At 36.3% G+C, this 22,871-nt stretch overlaps 1 protein-coding gene across 8 annotated transcripts in view; it reads right to left on the bottom strand.

Moving 5' to 3' along the window:
• Positions 1 to 2,682: 2,682 nt before the first annotated feature.
• Positions 2,683 to 22,871, bottom strand: part of Syt16 (synaptotagmin 16) — a 290,398-nt gene continuing 270,209 nt past the window's right edge. For 7 of the 8 annotated variants that reach the window (XM_074067834.1, XM_074067835.1, XM_074067837.1 and 4 more), the window contains one exon: positions 2,683 to 14,759. In XM_074067834.1, the coding sequence (XP_073923935.1) occupies positions 14,446 to 14,759 (314 nt within the window). In that variant the 3' untranslated portion in view covers positions 2,683 to 14,445. The remainder of the gene's footprint in view (positions 14,760 to 22,871) is intronic. The other variant, XM_074067840.1, reaches the window with a different exon arrangement.

Here is a 22,871-nt window from a genome sequence, read left to right on the forward strand (position 1 = left end):
CACCTTATAAAGATGACCACCTGGGTTTTAATGCATTAGGAAATAATCTAAAGTCATTTCTTTCTGTATTTTCCTAACTCTTCTCTCCAGGTTCCCCAAAGGGAGTGTGAATCCTCTGAGTTCAACTATTTTGTCTTTCTTTGAAAAGCAGGCCAACAATCGCGTTATCTCTCTGGAGCAAAACCAGAGAGATACATGTGGGGAGCAGCTAGCTGACTTGACCAGTATGAACAGAACTGTACTGCATTTTATCTGAACAGACCAGGAAACCTCTTCTGTTGTCAATCTAACTCACTAAAGTTGTCAAAGCTCCCCTCTGGACTACCTCGAAAAGCTTAAAAGACACTGGAAGATGCAGCAGAAAGGTCAAGGTAATATCAAGATTGCAGAATGGCTTGGTGACAAAACCAGACATAGAACAAGTGTGAGTTTCAAATTACTGGATTATTAATATCTACATATTCAGATCCATGTGTATTTGTGTACATTTATGTATATTTTTTGAGACAGGGTCTTGCTACATAGCCCAGACTGGCCTTGAACTCACAATCCTGCTGCCTTGGTCTCTCAGTGCTGGGATTATAAAATATGAACCACTACACCCAGCCCACAGATAAAATTTTATAAATTCTCCAATTCTACAGTATGATTAGAACAAATCTTTTGTTAAACCATTTTGGGTATTTTTTATTTTTGAAACAGGGGAATCACTGTGGAGCTCAGGCCAGCCTTAAACTTGTGATCCTCCTGCCTCCACCTCTCAAGTGCAAGGATCACAGGCATTTGTCACCACATTTGGCCTAATTTTGGATTTTAAATATCAAAATACCATTATAATCTATCTTAGAGTTCATTCAAATTCTAATATTCTCATTACTAAATTTGTCCCTCCTCAAGATAACCATAGATGTAATAATTGTCTTGCCTCTTACTCCTTTATTTTCTGAAAAGAATGATGCTTCATTAGAATTCATCAGAGCTGTGAAATGTCACCCAAGCTTCCCTGGAAGCCATATTTCTAAAATTCCTGGAGAAATCTCAGATAAACTCTAAGGATAGTATTCTGAAGCTTCCAAGACATATAATGGGATTTGATTCATCAATAAAATGCTATTCAAAATAGTAAAATTTTAAAATGACTATGTAGAACAAAAAAAATCTAAAGAACAAGAGTCAGAATCACAGGTTCCAATTATTTTAGTTTTGAAGGTTGCGTAAGTACCTGTTGGATCAATGTCAGAGGATAACAATTGTGTGTCAAATTTTAGGTTCTCCAGATAATGCACTCTAAAATTAGTAGACTGACAAATGTTTTCTCTACATTCTTCTTTTGTCATACTTTCATGTTATTTGCTTTGGTGCTTTACTATGTCATACTTTCTACGATACATGCACATGTAGAAATACTCCTTTGTGCTCAGCCTGCCAGCTCTTTGGGAAAGTGAACTCAAATGGCCTTCATTTGTGACAGTGCTCCTTTATTGTTGAAATGCTCTCAATTTAACATGACTATTAATGAATACATAGAACCCTTTAACCAGCCTAGAATGTCCTAGGGCCATGTGGCTTAGGAAGAAAACAAACGAGTTTGCCGCTAGCAAGCTTTCTGGAAATAATCACCGCTACCACAGCACTGGAAAAAAATCTTTAAAAAGAAAAAAATGTAAAAGGATGTGTACCAGATATTGTCTAGAGGATTCTTACCAATTCTGTTTCATTTCCCTGGGAACACAAACGGTAATTCCCAGACTTCTTAAATAGAGGTGGAGACACCTGATTTGTTTTGGCCAGTGAAGCCTGGGTGGAAGTAAAGACCACCACCTCTAAGCCTGGCCCCTAAAGCAAAGAATTTCATTCTCATGCCTTTCTTCCTTCCCTACCTACCTGGCAATATATTCCTTTAGAGCCCATAAGGACTTCAAGAAGGCTGATTCTCAGACGGACCCTCAGATGCTTCAAGAAAGAGAACTGCATGAGAAAACCAAACTATAGAGTAAAACCTTTCTCATGTGGTCACACTGACATTTCAGGTTACTGATTGCAAAAGGTAGCATTCATTGCCTCAACTAACACAGTATGTAAAAATGGTAAAAATAAAATTGTTCCTGAAACATCTCTACAACTTTTTCCCATGTTCATTATTGTTTGGGTATGCCAACCATGTTTCATTGCCATGGAGGCATTGGATTAGAAGAGCCTGGCTCTCTCTCCTTTGAGCTTGCTACATCTGAACCTCATAAACCTATTAGGACCAAGTAAGCACAGAGAGGAAAGGGCTCTGGACGGGAGGTTCACTGATGGGGAATAACCTAAACTCTGTACATGAACATCTAGATTTTGCCTTCTCAGAAACTTCTTCAGATGCAATTCAGCAAATTCAGACATCTTGTATAGCTCCTTACTTACCTGATATTCTTATTTTAAATTGAACACTGTAAACAAGAATTTGAACTGATATGTGTTGATTTGTATAAGTATTTACCATGAAAGCTTACAGCAGCCTGAAACTAAGTCAATTATAAATGTAACACTTATGGTTCTAATATATATGTCTGCAGTTGGTATGGTTTTGAAGTTCACGGGTTTTGTATATACTAAAATAAGCGATATCATTCAGGCTCATAAAATTTGCATGTTGATGCTGCAGAACTATCTTTTTAACATAAAAAATTTTCACACATGTACATCTAAGCCATCTGCTAAAACTTTATTGATAAAACCAGTAGCAGCAGTTTTACAAAATTGGAATGATTTTCAGTTTTGAACTATCATGAATTCAGTCTCAGCAGACATTTTGTACAAAGTGGGGCTAATGCTTCTTCCACATTTCTGTTTTAAACAAAAAGCAATTAGAATTTATCCTCATGCATTTAAACATCTAATACAGAAACAGTTTTTAGACTGCATAAAATATGCTTTTCAACATCACTGTGAGAATGAACATCTGCCTTAAGCATTATTTGTACAAGAAAAACAGTATAATTCTTCTAATCATGAGCTTATTCTTTATCACAGGTAAACAATTTTATATTTTCTAACACATTTTCAAAGGGGGTTTCTAACATGTTAAATATTTCACTGATTTGCCTAGTTAAAACACAAGACAGTAATACATTAAAACCATTGTTATGAAAACTCGAACATTACAAAAGTTATTCTAGTTCAGCAATTTAAAAATGTCCACACCTTTTCCTCTACACCAATTATTCACTGATAGAAGTAAATCTAGAAACAGGATGGATCATTACAGTCTACAGCTGTCTGTGCAGGTAACAGCCAGAGGTCTATCCATGCTTCTTTAATGAGAAACACCGAAGCCAATGAAGTCATAGCAGGAGACGCACAAGGACACACCTACAGGGAATGCTCTGAAGACTTTTAGTTTTTAAAATGAGAGTCAAAGCCCTTGGGGAAGAGACATTTTTCCTCTTTCTTGAATCTCTGGATCACCTATGAATTATCTTCAAGAAAACTTCAGAGGAGGAAATACAATCACAGCTGAATCAAAAAATGCCTAGAAGCACTGGGAGAGGTTTAGGGTGACTACTATCTTGAGCCATCCTTAAGCAATCAGCTTGCTGAGGAATTCTTCTAGTGGCTTAGAAATCTGAAGGAAGACCCGATCTTATGCTAAACTATGTTATACAAAACTCTCCCCAAAAGTGGACCACATGTAACTGCTGACAACCACCCAAAACCTAGGACAGTGTAGTACATGAAGATAATACACTAAAGTAAACATGAAATAGAAAAGGACAGGTTTATAACCTTAATTCATCTGCAGCATCCAGCTGTGAGTAGAATAGTAATATAAAACACATTCTCTGCTGAGAGCACTGTGCTCCATGTAGGGTAAAATCTCCTGAAAATCTCCTAAAATAGTTACATATGTTCCAAATGAATGAATCATTCACATTTACATTTTTTCATGCAAGTTCTTCAAGGACACCCATCAAAAGTTGAGATATAAAGAAAGCCAATAAAATATTTTAAAACAACAGAGCTGCACACAGTATGCATATGGTGGAACATAAATGTGTGAATATGAACAACTGTTTCAGATGCCATATGAAGACCAAGAAAAAAAATTGAGAAAGTATCAGATTTATCTTGCACTGTGAACACAAATAAAATATTGCTATGAAATCTTGGATGTACCTTAAAAATGATTCTTTAATCTTTACTTTTTCTAGGGGATAGTAAAAGGATATTTAGGAAGAAAATGATTACATGGCTGATAAATGTAACTTCAGAGGTGAGAGATGCACAAACCTGATTATTCATAAAAAAATAACAACATGGATCAAAAGACTTCAGTGGGGGAAGAAATTTGCCATACACTATATCCAAATCCCATTTTGGAAGACAAAAAACCAAGCTATTCAATTTAATACTTTCCCTATACTCCAAGTGAAATTGTTGTACAGAAAGGTCTGTGTTTAAATCAAAGATTGGCAAACCACCTGGAAAAAGACAGATTTGTGGTCTGTTGTGTGGTCAGGGTTTGAACAAAAAAAAATTAGAACCTAACCTTTATTTTTATTTTCTTAGAGGCAGAATAAAGACCATTCCAACTGTACCTTGTAGTCAGACAAATTACTAGCAGAGATCTAAAAGTGTCAATTACTTTGATATAGCAACATAAAAAGTGGATCTGACCTTAGTATAAAAATAAAATAGCTTGCAGTTTCCAAAACCCCTGCAAGTCTTCAGAAATTCTGCAAAGTGTTTTTCTATCTGTTTCTTAGTCATACAAATGGGCCTGGTCCACAGTGGGGACTCAGAGTGGAAAAAAATGAATGAACCTTGTTCCTCCAACAACCTGGTGCAAATAGGTAAATAAGTATTACTAAGCTCATCAGGGAGATGCAGAAATGAAGGCTTGAAGTAGGCTGCAGTTTGGTATTCCTTTTAGAGCTCATTAATGCAAGACTAGGTACCAAATACAGCTCTCTTTTACATAGTCGTATCTTCATTTCTACAGTAAGACAAGTTGCTGCAGCCACAAAGCAATGGGCATTCAGTACACGTGGAGATAATCTCTAAATGTCCATCAGATATTGATCACCAATCAGGGCCCCTCATTCACCCAGTGCTATTGTTCCAACATCATCTACTTGATCACTCAGCCCAGGCATTATGAGGGTCCTTTCATTCAGAATTTGGAGATGCTGGCTAGACGCTTACTTACAAACCACTTTTAATTAATTTATGCAATTAACTATGACAGCACAATCAAAAGTTTCCTTTCTTTTGGCAGAACTGACAGAGGTAAAGTCATATAAACTAGTAACAGAATATGGTTTTCTAACGTGAATAACATAATTAACACTTTATTAGCATACATTCAAATCACTGCTCAACAAAGGGAAACACCACAGAGTTGCTAAATTTGGGGTCAGATTGCAGAGTCCTCAGAACTTCTTGGTTTAGATTTGCATGGAGAGAAAAAAGATTTAGATTGGTTAATACAAATTATGTAATTATCTGATATTTTTTCATAAGTCTTTTCTCCAAATGTAAAATAAACTCCCTATTAGGTACATGGAAATGATTCCGAGATGGAAGTTACTACATTTTATTTGATGAATCATATGAGGTCATCCATTTACTTTTCCTGGGAATATCCACATTAAAATTTGTCATTGCAAAAAAAATTGTCATAGTAATTGGAACTAGAAATAAAAGTAAATAGGTCATAAACTGTGATACATCAGACAATGGAATATTATTCAGCACTTAAATAGACTTTATAAGGCATAAAAAGATAGGACAACTTAAATGCATATTAGTAAGTGAAAAAATCTGCAGAGGCTACCTACAGAATGATTCCAATAATAAGACATTCTAGAAAAGGAAAAACTATGGACAGTAAAAAGATCAGTGGTTGTTAGGACTTAGTGAGGAAGGAAGAAGACACAGAGGACCTGGGGGGGTAGTGAAATTTTCCTGTGTATTACAATGAATACATATCATAATATAGCTCTCACACCCATAGATTATACAACACCAAGGAAATATCACAACGAAGCCCCTCACAGTATATGTAGAATATATGCTAATAATAACAAAGAGTATGCAACACCAAGAATGAGCCCTAATTTAAACCGCCTACTTTGGATAATGATGTGTCAATATAAATTATAACAAATGTAACACTGGTGGACAGGATGTCCATAGTGAAAGGTGTAGGGGAGGGGGGTGCAGGTATATGGAAACTGTACTTTCTGCTCAGTTTTGCTGTGAACCTAAAATTGCTCTAATTTCATTGTTCGTGAATTTTTAATTTTCATATTTTTGAAAATAAGAGTTTAATTAAAAATCATGTACAAGTCTGCTCTTATTTACCTTCATCCTGTTCATTAATTTTTCTAAAATGAAAGTAGATCACAAAATCATGCTTTCACCTGAAAATACAAGTCAAATCTTAGTCCAAGTATAACAAATCTCAGTCACAACAGAGTATGTAAATATTAACTCCTTATTCATAAATTTAAATAAAAACATTAAATTTTAAAATTCTGGGAAATACTTTGTATTTCATAATAATAAAATCTAATTTGTGGCTGCATTAGTTGGGAGGCATAATAAGCCTGCATTCTAATGTGGTACAACTATGCATAAATAAAGATTTCCACAGTGCACAGGAAGACATGGCAAAATTACTAAGCCCTGCTGAGGTGCCCACTCTAAGGACCCTGGCAGTCCTAGGAAAGAAACACGGTTCTGGAATGTGAGTGCCCACAACCATTCACTTACTGCACGTGGTTCTCACCTAATCAGTTTAACTGGCAGCTTTCTAGTATCTTTTCTGAAACTTCAAGGTCTTTATTAAGTCAGAAATGTGCACTTTTTATTGGGAGCTATCAACTGGGCAACACTAAAACATTGTCCCCAGTAAGAATTGTTAGGTCAGCAAAGATTCTCATTTGTCTGGCTTGAGACATGTTTAGTAGACATTTGAGTTTGTCATTTTGTTGGGGGAGGCAGTACTGGGGTTTAAACTCAGGGCCTTGTACTTGTCAGGAAAGTGCTATGCCACTTGAGCCATGCCCCCAACCCTTTTTGTTTTAGTTTATTTTTTTCAGACAGGGTCTTATGCTTTTTGACCAGGCCAGGCTCAGACCATGACCTCCTACCTACATCTCTTACAAGCTGAGACTACCGATGTGCACCACCATACCCAGCTTGTTTGTCCAGGTATGTTGGGGGGGGGGAGGCGGAGGTCTCACTAACTTTTTGCCCAGGCTGGCCTTAAACCACAATCCTCCCTATCTCTGCCTCCCAAGCAGCCTGGCCCTTGAAATGAATTCTTGTAAGAATTATAAGTAATAAATCCATCAGAAAAACTCCAATTTGTATCCTTTATTATGAAACTGAAAGCTTTAAGAGTTACGTTTGGACTGTTTTAGAAATTATTTGAGACTAGAAATCAGTTATTCACCCATCTCCCAAGGAACATGCTACAGGTTTACCTTCACATATTTCAAAAGGATGCCCCAAGTAAGTGTAGCTTTTAATAACGAAGACAAGTTTCAATCAAAAGCAGAGAGGTAAGCAGGGCTGTTTGCTCACATTAGGACCTCTTTATCTGGAAGCTATGGTCTCTAGCCCATTCATTCAAAAAGTAAAAGGCAACAATGCCTATTAAAACACAGAGCTTATAAAAACTGTGTCACATTTGGTTATACCAACCTAGCATTCCAGGGTCTAACTTGCCTTATGAAGGGCACTCAATATTCAGTTAACAAAAGTCAAAAGAATTAACTGTCCAACTTCTATTTCACGCTATAACTCATTTCATTGTAGGAATGGAATGCTGCAGTCTTCCTACAGATACAAAACACCCATTTCTTATGTAGACAACCATAGTCTGACAGACAAGTATATTTATTTCTTAATTAGAGACAGAAACGTCCACCTTCCCTAAATCCTCTCCCTTTCACAGGAGGAAACCATTACAGAAATACATTAAGCCCAAAACATAAGAGTCCTCATTAGAATCTAGAAAGTAAAAATCACTTAGAAACAAAAATAATTATTGAACTTAAACTGTTTTACTCATCTTCTCTTCTCCAGCCCCTATGTCTGACTCTGGAACATATTACACTTAATACAAGTGAATTCATTTACTCAAGAGAGTGAATAAATTTTATATAAACCCAACCAATAAAAAACAGCAAGTAGAATCTTTAAGGGAAAATTAAATCAACAAAAATATTGCAAAAATATGGTGATACCATTGGGAAATCTGCCTTCTCATCCTCTTCAAAGTACAAGTGGTAATACTGTTACCCAGTGGCATGCAGTGAGAACTCCCACGGAGACACCTAAAGGCAGCACTAGTGAGCCATGGGGAACAGTGAGCATCACTCAACAGTTTGATTCTAGGAACATCCACAGATCTCCACAACTGCCTATGAGTTCGTTCTATAAAGCCTTAAGCTGTACTGCAAGTTCCACAGTGGCTATAAATACAGGTGATTATTATCTCTGTGTCTAGGGTACTGCCTTGTGACCCCAGGGGAATGGAAATAGTCAAAGCACCATAGGAGAGGAAATTCACCAAGAGCTGCAGGTATCCCCAAAGACTCTAAACAAAACCTGAACAGGAACTCCCAAGAGAAAACATATGAAGCCAAGAAAGATCAATGTGTAAAAATATCCAAAGGAAAGTACAGGCCAGGAGTGGAGTTATCATGGATTCTGTGTTGAGGTTACCCATGAAATACTGGAGTTAGAAGAAACTGAATAAAGACTATCTTCCTAGGTGCCCTCCCATTCTTCTGTAGACAGAATCAATATTATCAAGCAGATCTTTCTATTTTAAAGAATGCCCAAAAATGAAGGTTCTGGGACCCTCTTGGTAATTCCCCTGTAAGGCAACCAAAGCTCACCATAAACTTAGGGACTTCTAGTAGCTCTCCTCCAACAGATTCAGTGTCTCACCTTCTTTCAATAAACCATAACAGGAAGCTCCATCTTGCAGCACATATAATTAAAACAATTTAACTGTATATTGGTAAGCATTGTTTTTATGATGACTAATAGCTTAAAAAAAGATTTTAAGTTCTGTGCCATCCCAAGTAACACAGTGATAGACAAGAGGAACATCAAAGGATATATTTAATATGAAACAACCTTTCTATAACTCTCCTTAGATCTAAGTTAAAATCTCATGACTCAGCATAGGAGGTTGCTCTGACTTTGTCCCCACTGGTCAACAACAAATAATGTGCACCATCCTCTTGGTTCACAACCAGCTCACCTCCCATACAACTGCTTTAACTTCCCTATCTATTGAGTCATTCCCATTTAAAGCCCTCAGCTATGTGATTCCTCTCCAATGTTTTCATGTTTCTACATAATAGGGAAGCCTAGAACTCAAGACAGCACTTTGGCATCTTGGCAGTGTTGAGAGTGCAGCCTCACAGCTCCCCATCCCAGAATTATACTTAGTTTAAAACCCCAAGCATCCCATGACCGCTTCATGGTACTTGATAACACTTAATTGAGGACATTTGTTAAGGTCAATACACCTTTCTAAATTCTTTAAGAAACACTCCTTTACTCAAGGTTTAAGTCACTTGAGAACAACTGAATATACTTTCTATTATATCAACAAGGCATTTTTAAAAGCCACTATAAAAGGAATTCAGCTGGTAGAATTCAGCAGATAGAATTCCTTTCATTATCATCTTTTAAGGGAAACTGAAAAATAACAAGTTCCAATAGTCCTTTCTGGTTAAAAAGTTATTTAAGTTTTGATATCTGTTATTAGACCATTTAAAAATTTTCACCTATAAGGATATGCAAGGGACATATAATATAGGTTTTATAGAGTATCCATTTTTAAAAGTGTCATTATAGTGTCACATCATTAATTTTACTTTTTCAGATCAAGTTAAAATATATACACAAATTCATCTTCACCAAGTTTTTTTTGATGGGGACAATTAGGTGCCCTACCTGTATATGAACAGCAGGATGGGGGCTCAGAGAAGACTTGTGTATAGTTGATTTAAGTGTACAAACAAGCATAAAGGTTCTGCACCTCCTCCAAACTAAGGAGATAAAAGGCAAGGGTTCTGTTAGACTTCAGAATCTCTTAAGACTCAATTTCTTCCACATACCAGGATTATCTTCTGATCTGATCTACTTTCTGTACAAATCTAGGCTGGCTTCATAAGCCACCTTTTACAAAATATCTGAAAATTGTTTTGAGTTTTTCTCTAGTGTTACAACTACTTCTGTAGAAAAAGAAATAAATCTTAAACACTTCTTTTTCAAGCATGACTGTAAGGAGGAACTAGTGAATTCTAACTACATGTCAAGTTCTATGCTGGGCACATTACAATTGTGATTTCATTGATCTCTCTTTAAAAAAAAACCTTATGAGGTAGGTATTATTTCCATTTTCCAGTTGAGGACACTGGAACATAGGCAGATTAATTTCTTAAGGCCACACGGCAGAGTTCTATCCAAACCCATAGCAGAGTTCCAGGCAAACCCTGGCTAAGACCACAGGATCTGTGCCAAGTTCATTGCATTGGACCAGTTTCATTTCCTGCACCTTTAAGCATTTTCCTGAATTCCTCAACTTGTTGGCTGCTAGTTAAATGTCCCTCAGTCTATTAATTTATTCTTCTTGAACATATGCAAGTGATGCTAAGCAAATCTAGCATATTGATTAATTCTTCCTACACATGCTTACTTGGTTTGTTGTTATTATTGTTGTTGTTGTTGTTTAGTTTTACCTAAACAAATGATTAGTTTTTCAGATAGGGCCATTTTCAGATTATCCATAATTTGCTTTTGTCTTGGATCAAATAGAATGGAACATTCACCACAGTTTCATCAAAACCAAGAGGAGGTACAAGTGTGTCTTCTAGTCCTTTTTATAAGTAAAGAATACACCTCTGTGTGGTTTCATGTCACTTAGAAATAACTTTCTGATTCACTTTTTACTCTTTAACATGCTGAGTCCTCTACTGTAAAAGGATAGCCAGGGTTTTAGGAATTCACAGTTCAATGTCCACACTGACAGATCAATTACATTCACTTACTAGCTATGAGGCTTAAATAACACTTTACTTGAAAAGAGTTCTGGTTATTGGATAAGATCACCCAGTACAGCCATGACCAAGAGGTAACAATTTATAAAATATTGTGAGATCTACTTGTTGAAAAGGCAGAAGGGTGTGTCTCAGGCTTACTGTAGCACCTAGCACTGTGGAGAATATCAAGGTCTGAGATCAATTACTGAACTGTCATTGAAGGATGTCAGAGTTAAAGGTGCCTAAAGTGAACAACAATGCAGCACCATACTCTCTCTTCCTCTTGCCAATGTGGTGATGGTTCTCTCTCAGGCTTATGCAGGTGGAACGCTGAGTATAATACACCCAAAGCCACTACAAATTCTTCTTATGTTAGAGAAGGAAGGACCTCCCTGACATTTATACAGCATCAGTAAAAACAGGGACCAAAACAACAGTGCATCACACAGGGAGCCAGTGAAGGAAAGAGAACTGAGAGCAGGTGTTCGGCTGTATGGTGAATGGTCCATTTAAAAATTCAACATAGTCGGAGAGGAGCACGGAGTCAGTACACCACCGCCACCATGGCTGGTGAAACCAGCCCTTCTCAATTCAGTGTAAACTCACACCCTGAAAGAAGCTAACACTATGAAGCAAATTTCCACAAACCTAGTGCATCATTTAAACAGTATTGTTTTAAAAGCATGCTCTTCAGGAAAAAAAATCACTGAAAGAACTACTCATGCAACAAAAATCTGTGCACTTCCATGTAAAACTCCCCATGAGGTATTAATCATTAGCACAAAGAAACAGGCAAAAGCAGCCTTCTTGCTGCAACAACCAACTAATTATCTTTCATAACTCTTTTGAAAAGCAAATGTAGATGTAAAAGCTCAAGTGAAAAACATGTTAAATGCATTTGTGTCTAGACTTTGCCAAGAAAATAAGGGAGTTTAAGTGCACAAAATCAAAAGATTTAAGCAAGAATTTCAAATCAAGATTAAAAAAAATTCAGCCTCATATTTTAATGCATCTTGTCTTTAGAATTTTATGTTTTTACATTCAGCTGAGGGGAATGTTGCCATATATTCAAGATGAACATGCATTCTATATGGTGAGTACCACCAACATAGAAAAATTGTAAAAATAAAAAATGCTTTTCAGGCATCCTTTCCCTTAAAAGCCTGCACTTTCCTACAAACTGCATCATAAACAGAGTATCTTTTGGAAAGTAGCTGGATAGAGCACACAAGGATAGCTTCACTATCCCAGAGAACTTAAAACTGGGAGGTCAAGGAAGCAGAAAATGAAGTACAGGTAACTAATCACTGGGTACCACAACACAATGGATGCAGGCAACATGTAGAGCAGGAAAATATGAGGGGAGGAAACCCACGGCTATCTGTACAATATATACAGATTTTTTTTCAAATGGAAATTTTAAAATGAATGCTGCTATTATGCTACTGCATAAAGCAAAGCAAAATGAGGCTGCTCTACTTCCCTTTAAACACAAGGCATAAAGAGTAAGGGATGTGAAAAGCCAATTCTTTGTGCTGCTACTTAATCAATCGCACTCAGTTCCACTCAGTGACATAGCCACACTGCAAAGCCCACTCAGCAGTTAATGGACATAACGCTGGAAAAGCACTTTGAGGTCTTCCCAAGAAAGGTAAGGTGAACACCCACAGGAGCATGGTTTTATTACTTAGGCCCTATAACTGAACAGCAGTATGTATGAAATGCCTGTGATCTAAAAAAGAAACAGTTATTTATTCTGCAAATTTTGATTCTTTCTTATGAAATCATTTCTTTCAAAGACTGAACCCTAAAGTCATACTAGAGTTATCTTATGCCCTGGTTTGGTCTTGTCAGGATAGCCATTACACACTGTAAGGAATAACTAGGTTCTTCAAGTGTCACGGTCCATGCTTACAATCTGTCACAATGTAGAGCTGAGAAGGAGTTCTGTGTTTTTGACTGTATACATCCATCATTTAGCTATCAATCTTCTCACAGACAGGAAAAAAGTCAACAATGAAAGAGAAAAGCTAAAAATAAGCAACTGAGCAATTGCTCAGAAAAGCTGTAGCACTGGGGATGGGTTAAATGTACATTCCTTCCTTTTTTTATTACTGCCAATTTAAAGCAATTGAAATTAAGAGCTCAGAACTAGAAATAAAGAAACTAAACATGCACTGTATAAATATGTAAAAGTCAGTTGAAAAATAAAACTCCATGCTCATAACCATACAAGATCGGTGTTCAGAATAAATAACACATGCCCAGAATGCAAGTAGTGACTAATATATGTTGCTGTAGTATCATGAAAAAGGACAGTTACAGGCACTTCAAATGTTCAAAGAAAAATTTAATGTCATTTCCATACAAGTTGAAAATATTTCTTCACTCGCAGGTGTTCACACACTTATGTCCCCAAATCAATCAAATCAAAATTTATTAAAGAGCACTTCATTATGCTCTAATGACAGGTAACAGTGCATAAAAATGAGTATAGCTTACATGCAGGCATACATTCAAAATATAGGTGTAAGTGTATATTATTAACTATAGAAATCATATAATCCAAAAGAATACCAGGTTCTGAAAAATTAATAAATCCATGCCATAAACAGGATGTTTAGTTTTCTTCTCATTCTTTAAAAATTTATTAGGTGAGAAAGGCAGCATAAAAATCTTGAAGGTTACTAATTTGAAATCTTATTCAAAAAGAGATCTCTTACAACAGTAGTTTTTCAGCTACAAAATGACTCTTCTACCTAAGTCTCATAGAAAACCATAATATATTTTTGAGATAAAGAGAGGCATTTAATTGATTTTATAAGCACAAGTTTATAACATTTTAGATAAATAGGGTGTTTGGTAAAGAGAAAATGTGAAAGAAAGGATTATGGAATACAATTTCATTTTTCTATGAGCCTCAGCCTCTGATTCATTTCTGAATTTGGATTTTTTTTTGCAATGAGCAAACCTCTGATTCATACACCTAAGTGATTGCAAATAGTAACATTTAACAGCTTCCTTGCAATCTCAGGTTACTCTCCAAGCAAACAGAGACAGAAGGAGCAACTTCATTCCCATAGTGTGAACCAAAACTCAATAATCTGTTAGCACAAATTATGTCATCATCAGTGGTCTCAACTATGGCAACATTTCCCTAGTGTACACATGGCTGTGTATGTCATTTTTAAAAATGACAATATGAAACCCAAACCAAATCTTTGAGAAACCCAAAGCTCTCACTCAGAATGTCCGAGAGTTACTAAAATCTCTCTTAAAGCCTGAAAACCTTGCCAGGATCCACTGACTACTGGTGTTAGTAGCCAGCTATACACATGACCAAGGCAGACATAGCACACAGATAAGGATATACACCTGGGTGGCAAACCTAGGATTCCAGCAAAGTGTGCCATCTGCAGATCTGCTGGCCTTTGATTTCCTTCATTTCCTCCCAGTGGTCTTGCTCTTCTTCTCCACTGCTGTTCTGGCCCAGGGCGATCCAGCCGATCATCTCTTTACGCTTCATAGCACGCCTATTGTAAATGGAAATCATCAACGTGACATCAGATAGCTGGAAGAGGGCAACCTGGAAAACAAAGGTCTCCTTATAGACAGGATTGGGCTGACTACGTCGAATGGAGGTCTTGCAGCGGGACATCTCTTGACCCACAGAATTGAGGAGGAAGAGTTTTCCATATGTATCTATGGCAAAAACAAGGGGATGGGGTGAGAAAACATCAGTGCTGTTTTGTCAGTTCAGTTGTACTGTTTACATGGGCCTCGACTTTCTCTTTTCGAAATACTGATCAGTATCCTTATGCCCTGTCCTTGCTGTTAGACCAACCCATGTTCCATGAATTATTAAGAAGAGGGCTTGTTACCTTGAATGTCTAATGTGTCATGTAGCTCACAACCTGGCACATTGCTGAAGTTCATTAGAACCTGCTTCTGCATAGGATGCGTACATAGGTGCACAGATGTGTATGTGCAATGTGTATATGATGTCGCCATGTGCAGGTCTTAATACACAGTTTAGTTATATAACAAGATAAATATACACGCATGTGTATATATATATATACATATATATATATACACACACATTTTTCTCTTTGGGTTTTTTCATAGTCAAATTACTGTTCTATGCCTAAATTAAACAATCACTACATATTCTTTGAACCTCATGTTCTCTTTCCTCTTTCCCTGTTATGCACGCCTCCCATGCCCTGGTATCCTAACTGATACCCACCCTCCCATGACTTCTATTAATTAAATCATTCAGCTTGGATATCACTTTGCCCATGAGTCTTTGCTAACTTCTTTCACCCACCAGCTCTGGGCCTCCACCAATACCTAGTGTTAGCCTATCTCACCACTTACCAGCCTTATCATTATTGCCTGCTTGTCTGCAAAGACTGTCGGCTCCTCAGTGGTAGAGATGGGTGGCCTTGTTTACCTTGGTATGCCCACACACACACTCCTGCCTGGTCTAGTGCCTAACAGGTGCTAGACTTTCAACAAATATTCTGTAATGAATATTCATAACTAGCCAGGCAGCACAACTTTCATTTTTTTTCTTTTGGTCTCAAGTTCTTGAGTTTCTGAAATGAAGCTAAACCTCTCATTTTATAATCCCTGTACTAAAAGGATGTAAAATGGTGACCACCATCATATTTTTAGTTATTTATACAAAGGAAAAACCGTCTAAATTTTACCAACATAATCTACTTTTACAAAAACTTAGGAATGGGTCATTGCAAAGGAAATTATCGCCCCAATTACAATTTACTATGACTTATCATTTTGACCTTCAAATACAATTTTTACTCCTAACTTTGATGTGTACTATTCTTTCAAAAATCAAAATGTTAGGGTGTTTCCCAAATTCCAACATCAGGTGCATTCTGCTCATTGCAGGCAGAAAGTTGATTACTGTTTACCGCTCACTTCCCCACCTAACCACCAAACTTTTTAAAGCCTAAACCCAGATCTCTGTAATTTACTGTTCTCTCCAAGAGCATTGTAAGGTAGGAAACAAATTACAACCTGCAGTTTTCTTTGTATGTTGATCTTTTTCTATTCCGGTTTGATGTGTTATTTTATGCACTTATCTGCTGAGAAACACAAGGTGTGAAATTACACTTCAGGTGTGAAAACACTTCTTTGTCTCAGAAACAGGGCTCTCCAGTCTTCAAACTGTTCTATGGAAAAAGCTGTCAGAAGATTGACAATAGGGTAGAGAGTCTGCACTTCCACTTCTTTACAGCTACACAGTTCCTGTAGGAAAGTTGAAGCCAGGCACCAATCTGCTCTAGCAATTCTTCTGCCATTTGTGGCAATGAGAATTGAGTTGATCTTGCAAAGACATGATCTTATCACCAAAAGCAATTTCAAGGTTTATTCTGTCACAAGATCACTTTCTAATTATGAGAAAGGCCAATTACTACTAATCGCCATCATTGAGGTTGGGTTGCACATACATGATGCAGAGGAAAAATAATTTTATAAACAATCCAGTCATGCCGGGTACTGGTGGCTCACACCTATAATCCTAGCTACTCAGGAGGCAGAGATCAGGACCACCATGGTTCAAAGCCAGCCATGGTTCCACGAGACCCTATCACAAAAAAACCTTCACAAAAATAGGGCTGGTGGGGTGGCTCAAGGAGAAGGCCCTGAGCTCAAGCCCCCACACCACAAAAAAAAAAAAAATCCAGTTTGAGGACACCTGACCAAAGGAAGGAAAATGTTGCAGATTCTCCAGTTCAAAAGGGAACCTTCCATCACAATGATAATGTGATTACTTTCCAACATCCAGAGCAGAGGCCATGCCCAAGAAATCCTGCTTGTCGGGGAAAGAGACTGGGATCTTTTGGGGCACTGTGACCAACTCTGATGACTACACCAGTCAGGATAGATGAAGAAAGAGTCCAGATAAGTGAATATCTAGCTTAATTCTCTAGAAATTGATAACAGTGGCTATCAAATGATACTAAGCAACATTTATTTTCTGATCATGATCCAGAAAGTTTTAGAGTAACTCAGAGCCATTGTCAAAATGCTGATAGTTCTGTCAACTGCTTTATTGGTTGCTTGTTTCATGGTAAAGGAAGATGCCACATGTATCAAAACGCTGATAATAGTACATAATCTCCAACTTATCACAACATGAAAGTATGTCATTTAGAACCCAGGAGGCATTTGTCAAAGAAACAGCTACTCGGTGGTTAGTAATATAACCCATACAAAATACTTGCCATTCACAGGGATAATGTCTTGTCAATCGTAATACAGACTGAGCCTCTAAGGGATCATGATTTTCTGGGATGCAGGGCCAGGAAAAGTCATGTGGTCATTTAACTTTCCCTTCCAATTTGTTAATATTTACAAAGTGTTTTAAACATACAAAAGAATAGCATCCAACTTGGGGTCTTTAGCATTTGTCATATTTATTAGTGATCTTTTCTGCTTTTGTTTGATTTTTAAGAAATAAATATGACAACTGAAGACCCTCCTTAAGTACTTTGGATTATGTTCAACTTCTCCAGAATTTGAGAGCTCATCATTTCCAGTACTTTTTTGTCATTAATTTTTCTTTCTTGTACTATTTTATTATGGATTTGAGGGTTTCTTGTTTTTGTTGTTTGGCATGTTTTTATACCTTAACCACATAAGTAGACAGAAGACATCTAAAATATATTTAACATATTTAAAATACTTAACATTGTACTGTATATCTTCTTAAAATTTTTTTCATTCAGTATCAAACTTTAAAACATTATCCTTATGTATATATACCTGTGATTCATTTATTTTGTGTATATGCTGTTTCAGTGTATTAATTAACCTCAGTTTGCTTATCCAGTCTCTTAATGTACATTTGTTTATAGTAACAATTATAAACAATGTTCAAGAATTGAAAAGACTTCAGTGAACATTTTTACCTATCTTGTATTGTACTGATATTCAAGAATTTCTTCAGGATATACTGAAGGCTGGACTGCTCTGTTCTTTACAAATTCTGGATGCAAAATTTTTGCCAGCTATATTTATTGCAATTATCTTCTCGCTGCCTGTGTTACTGTTTTGCTTTGTGTATAGTTGCTTTTGTAGTAAAAATTTTTTTTTAATTTTTGTGGAATCAGGCTTATCAGTATCTTTCTTTTTAATTGATGCTTTTTTATGATTTAAAAAAAAAACCCTACCCAAACACAACAGTCTCTCCAACTTTTTTCTATGAGTCTTAAGGATTTGTTTTCCAAAAAAAAAAAAAGGGGGGGGAAAGGGGAAATGTAGTTTTTCTCACTCATCTTTAATCCAGCTAATCTTTGTATGTGGATCTTTGTGAGGAAAGGAGCTAATCATTTTTGTATATGGGATACAGTGTTCACTAAATAATACATCATCTCCCCTGCTGATTTGCAATCCCACATCGGTCAGAAATCAGCATATCTTTCCTTAAGCTTGGTAATACTTTTATCATCATCTTATCACATATTGTCTTTATAACTGCTATGGATAATTCCTCCATCATCTTTTTCTAAAAAACCACTGTCTTAGTTGTTTTAAGCTTTTGCTTGACTTAACTGGCTCTTGCATAAGAATTTTAGAATCAGTTTGTCAAGTTCTTTAAAAAAAACAAATGAAACCAAGAAAAGGTTACCAAAAAAACCCCATTGTTGTCATCTTGACTTGGATTGTAATGGACAAATGAACTAATTTGGGAAAATGTATTGTTTTTACAATATGGAATATTCTCATCAATGAACATGGTATATCAATTTAGTTTCCTTTTGTGATTTTCAAATCGTTCAGTAATTTTTTTTCTGTAATTTTCTTACTCATTTTTTCAATGTTATCCTTTGGTATCTTAGATATTTTGTTGCTATTATAGTAGTAATGTTTTAAAATTCTACTTTTTATATTGCTAATATATTAGAAAATTTGATTTTGCATTAAATTATTATTTATGGGTTTTTGGGGGCAGTACTGGGGTTTAAAGTCAGGGCCTAATGCTTGCTAGACAGGTACCCTACCATTTGAGCCATGCCCTTGCCCAAGAATATTTTAAGCTTGTAAATTTTCTATTATTTTAAATGTAGAGTATCATAATGATTGTTTCATTTCTTACTTTCAAGTATTGACCTTTCACTTCTTTCTTTTGCTATTAAAGGCCTTGAACGTCTCATATGAAGTTAAGTTCCCTTCCATGCTATGTATTAGTTAATATTCACTGACATTTCCACCTTTCTAAGATCTTTCCTTACTAAGGGGGCATAAAGCCTTAAAAACTAAATTCCCTGCAATTTCTTCCCAGTAAGCTTCCATCTAGAATCAACTAATGAAAGCTGCTTGTGTGAGACAGGAAAGTAGAAGGAAAAGGAGGCCTTAAGTCTCTAGAATCAGCTGTAGGCCTAGGCAGGCATGGATGTGATGAAGGAATTTTGTCCATAGTGTTCAAAAATCCTTATGACAGCACCTCTTCTATGTGCATATAACTCAGACTCTATTGACATTATTCTCATGGATTTCCTGAGAAAATTTTCTTGATCTTTATTCTTTAGTCTTCTGATGGTTAAACCCTATAATAAACAACTTTGGATGCAATATACCTAGTAAATTTTCTACTTTACTGACAAAATATAACTGATACAGTAATTAGTGATCTCAATTAGAATATTACCACAAAAAACAACAATGGGAGTTACCCTCAAAGTTGGGTGTCAGTTCATGAAGAGACTAGTATCAGAGGATAGAGAAAAAGTGATCCATAACCCGTATCATGTATGGTGAGACTGCCATCTACTATAAGTTGGAAGGAAGAACCCATGTCTAAAGAGTTTGTTGCTCTAGGGACATTGTTTGAAAAAAAAATCCAACATTTAGAAGTGCATTCAGTATTATTGACACAATGTGGGATAAGAGGAGAAAAAGTAGGGCTGGGAAAGAGTCAACAAGGAAAAAGAAAAAATATAGAAATTCAGACATTTTTACGATGGGAAGCTGATTGCTTCCAGACCTCTAAACAATAAAAGATGGATTTTAAAATTCTTTGAGCAAAACAGGCTACTAAACCTCCTAGGGTGAATAACTTAATAGTCAATTCATCTTGAATATCAAATTGAGGGTGTGGCCTTCCCAGCAGATCTGAGTTGGCTGGGCTGCACGCCTTTGTCCTGAACAAAGGAACTTGAGAAGTATTATCATCTTAACCACAGTTATATTCAACTCCTCCTACTCAAGAAAGGCCCCAAGCTATCTCTTCTGCTTCCAGAGCAACACTATTTCTTCCTCGCCAAATGGAGTCAGAAGTGAAAAAAAACTCAGATGACTCACTTTGGACTATAACATGAGGAATTTTCGCCATGTTAAGCCACTGAGATTCTAGGGTTTATTTGTTAAAGCATCATTGCCTTGTCACACTAACACATCATCTGCTACACATCTGCTATGAGTTATTTTTATCACTAATGAATGGCACATTTTAATAAAAGAGTCCATTTGCATCTATTGAGATAAGTTTCTCAGAAACTGTAGTTTTTATCAAAAGCTTCTATTTGCATCTATTGAAGTCATCATGTTTTCTCATAAATCAGTTAATATGTGAATTATACTAGATTTTCCTAATGTTAAATCATTCTTGTATTCCTAAGATAAGCTCAATTTGTTGATAACTACTGGTTTTATTTTCACGTTATATATATGTATTAATCTTGTGTGTGTGTGCTACTAAAGGACTGAATTCAGGGCCATGCAAGCTGAAGCATGCAGTATACACTTGAGCCACACACCTCTACTGCTTTTTTGTTTTTGGTATTTTTTCAGATAGGGCCACATTTTTCCCTGGGCCAGCCTGGACTGTGATCCTAACTCCACCTCCCAAGTAATTATGCTCAGAGGCATGCACTGCAACACCTCATTCAATCTAAGAGAAAAGGTGAGATCAAAAAGAATTACCTTAGACGGTAACACACACGCACAGGAAATCAATGTGAGTCAACTCCCTGTATAGCTATCCTTATCTCAACCAGCAAAAACCCTTGTTCCTTCCTATTATTGCTTATATTCTCTCTTCAACAAAATTAGAGATAAGGGCAAAATAGTTTCTGCTGGGTATTGAGGGGGGGGAGAGGGAGGGGGCGGAGTGGGTAGTAAGGGAGGGGGTGGGGGCAGGGGGGAGAAATGACCCAAGCATTGTATGCACACATGAATAAAATTTAAAAAATTTTAAAAATCTAATCTTAGATCTTTTACGTGACAATTTTTGTCCCTTTATATTTATTATGGCCATTGAAGTATTTTATTGATACTTGATGTTTTGGCTTGTGCTATTTATTCTGCATTTTCTATGCTTTAAAATGTTTTATATCTGTTTTCTATTCTCTTTATTCTCATTAATTCTATTGGCTTGAAAGTTAGATTATAATTTTAACATGTACACTTGATTGAATGTCTAAATTAATATCTCTGATTTCCTCTTTTTCTATTCTCTTAATTTTTAATAGGTTTTACATTTTGGAGAGCATTTTTAGGGTATATGACAAAATTGAGCAGAAGATACAGAGACTGCCCATATACTCTGATTCAATACACCTATAACTTCCTAATACAATTTTAATTATTTTTCTTCAAAGCATCAGTCTAAACAACCAGCTCTTATATGGATTATTTGCAACCTGGTTTTATAATCTGATATCTCTCTTGTGTTTTTCCCCTACTTTTTGAAAATTATGTTAAAAGACACATAACTATAAACCTTACCATTTTAACCATTTTAAGTGTACAGTTCAGTGAGATTAAATGGATTCATAATGCCAGGCAACCATCACCATCATCCAACTCCAGAATTCTTTTCATGTTGTAAAAACTGAAACTCTAAGTGCACTGCACACTAACTTTCCATTTCCCTTTCCCCTAACCCCTGGCAACCACCACCTGCTGTCAGGTCAGTCTCTGTGAGCTTTACCACTCCACATACCTCATACAAGTGGAATTGCTCAGGGTCTTTTTGTGGCTGCCTTATTTCACATAGTATAAAGTCTTCAAGGTTTGTGCATACTGCAGCATATATCAGAATTTCCTTCCTTTTATGACTGAACATATTCTACTGTACATAGATACCACATTTTACTTATCCGTGAATCCATGGAGGCACACTTAGGTTGTTTCTATGTTTTAATTATTGCAAAAAATGCTGCTATGAACATGCTTATACACATATCCCCTCAAGATGCCTTCAGTTCTTTTCAGTATATATTCACAAGTGGAATGGCTCAGTCACACGCTCGTTAGATTGTTTTAGTTTTTTGAAGAACTGCACTACTCTGTACCATTTTATATTCCCACTCACAATGCAGAAGGGCTTTGATTTCCCTATGACATTGAGCATGTGTCCATATTTCTAGCGGCCATTTGTGTATCTTTGGAGAAATGTATATTCAAGCTGTTTACTCATATTGTTTGGGTTTTTGTTTCTAAGTTTTAGGAAATTTCTACATTTTCTGTACATTAATCCTTTTTCAGATATATTTCCCACATTCTTTTGGCTGCCTTAGTACTCTATTGATTTTTGATGCACAGTTTGCTAACGTTCACAAAGTTTGGTTTCTGCATTTATTATTTTGTTTTCTGTACCTTTAGTGTCACAACCAAGAACTCATTGCCAGATCCTGTGTCATGAAAGTTTTGCTCTGTTTTCTTTAAAGACTTTCACGATTTTAGATTTTATATTTAGGTCTTTGGTCTGAGTTGATTTTTTGTACATGATGTTAGATATGAATCCAATGTCAGTCTTTTGTAATTGATATCATATTT

The sequence above is a fragment of the Castor canadensis genome, chromosome 3 (assembly GCF_047511655.1).
Source record: "Castor canadensis chromosome 3, mCasCan1.hap1v2, whole genome shotgun sequence".
Classification (NCBI taxonomy): Eukaryota; Metazoa; Chordata; class Mammalia; order Rodentia; family Castoridae; genus Castor; species Castor canadensis.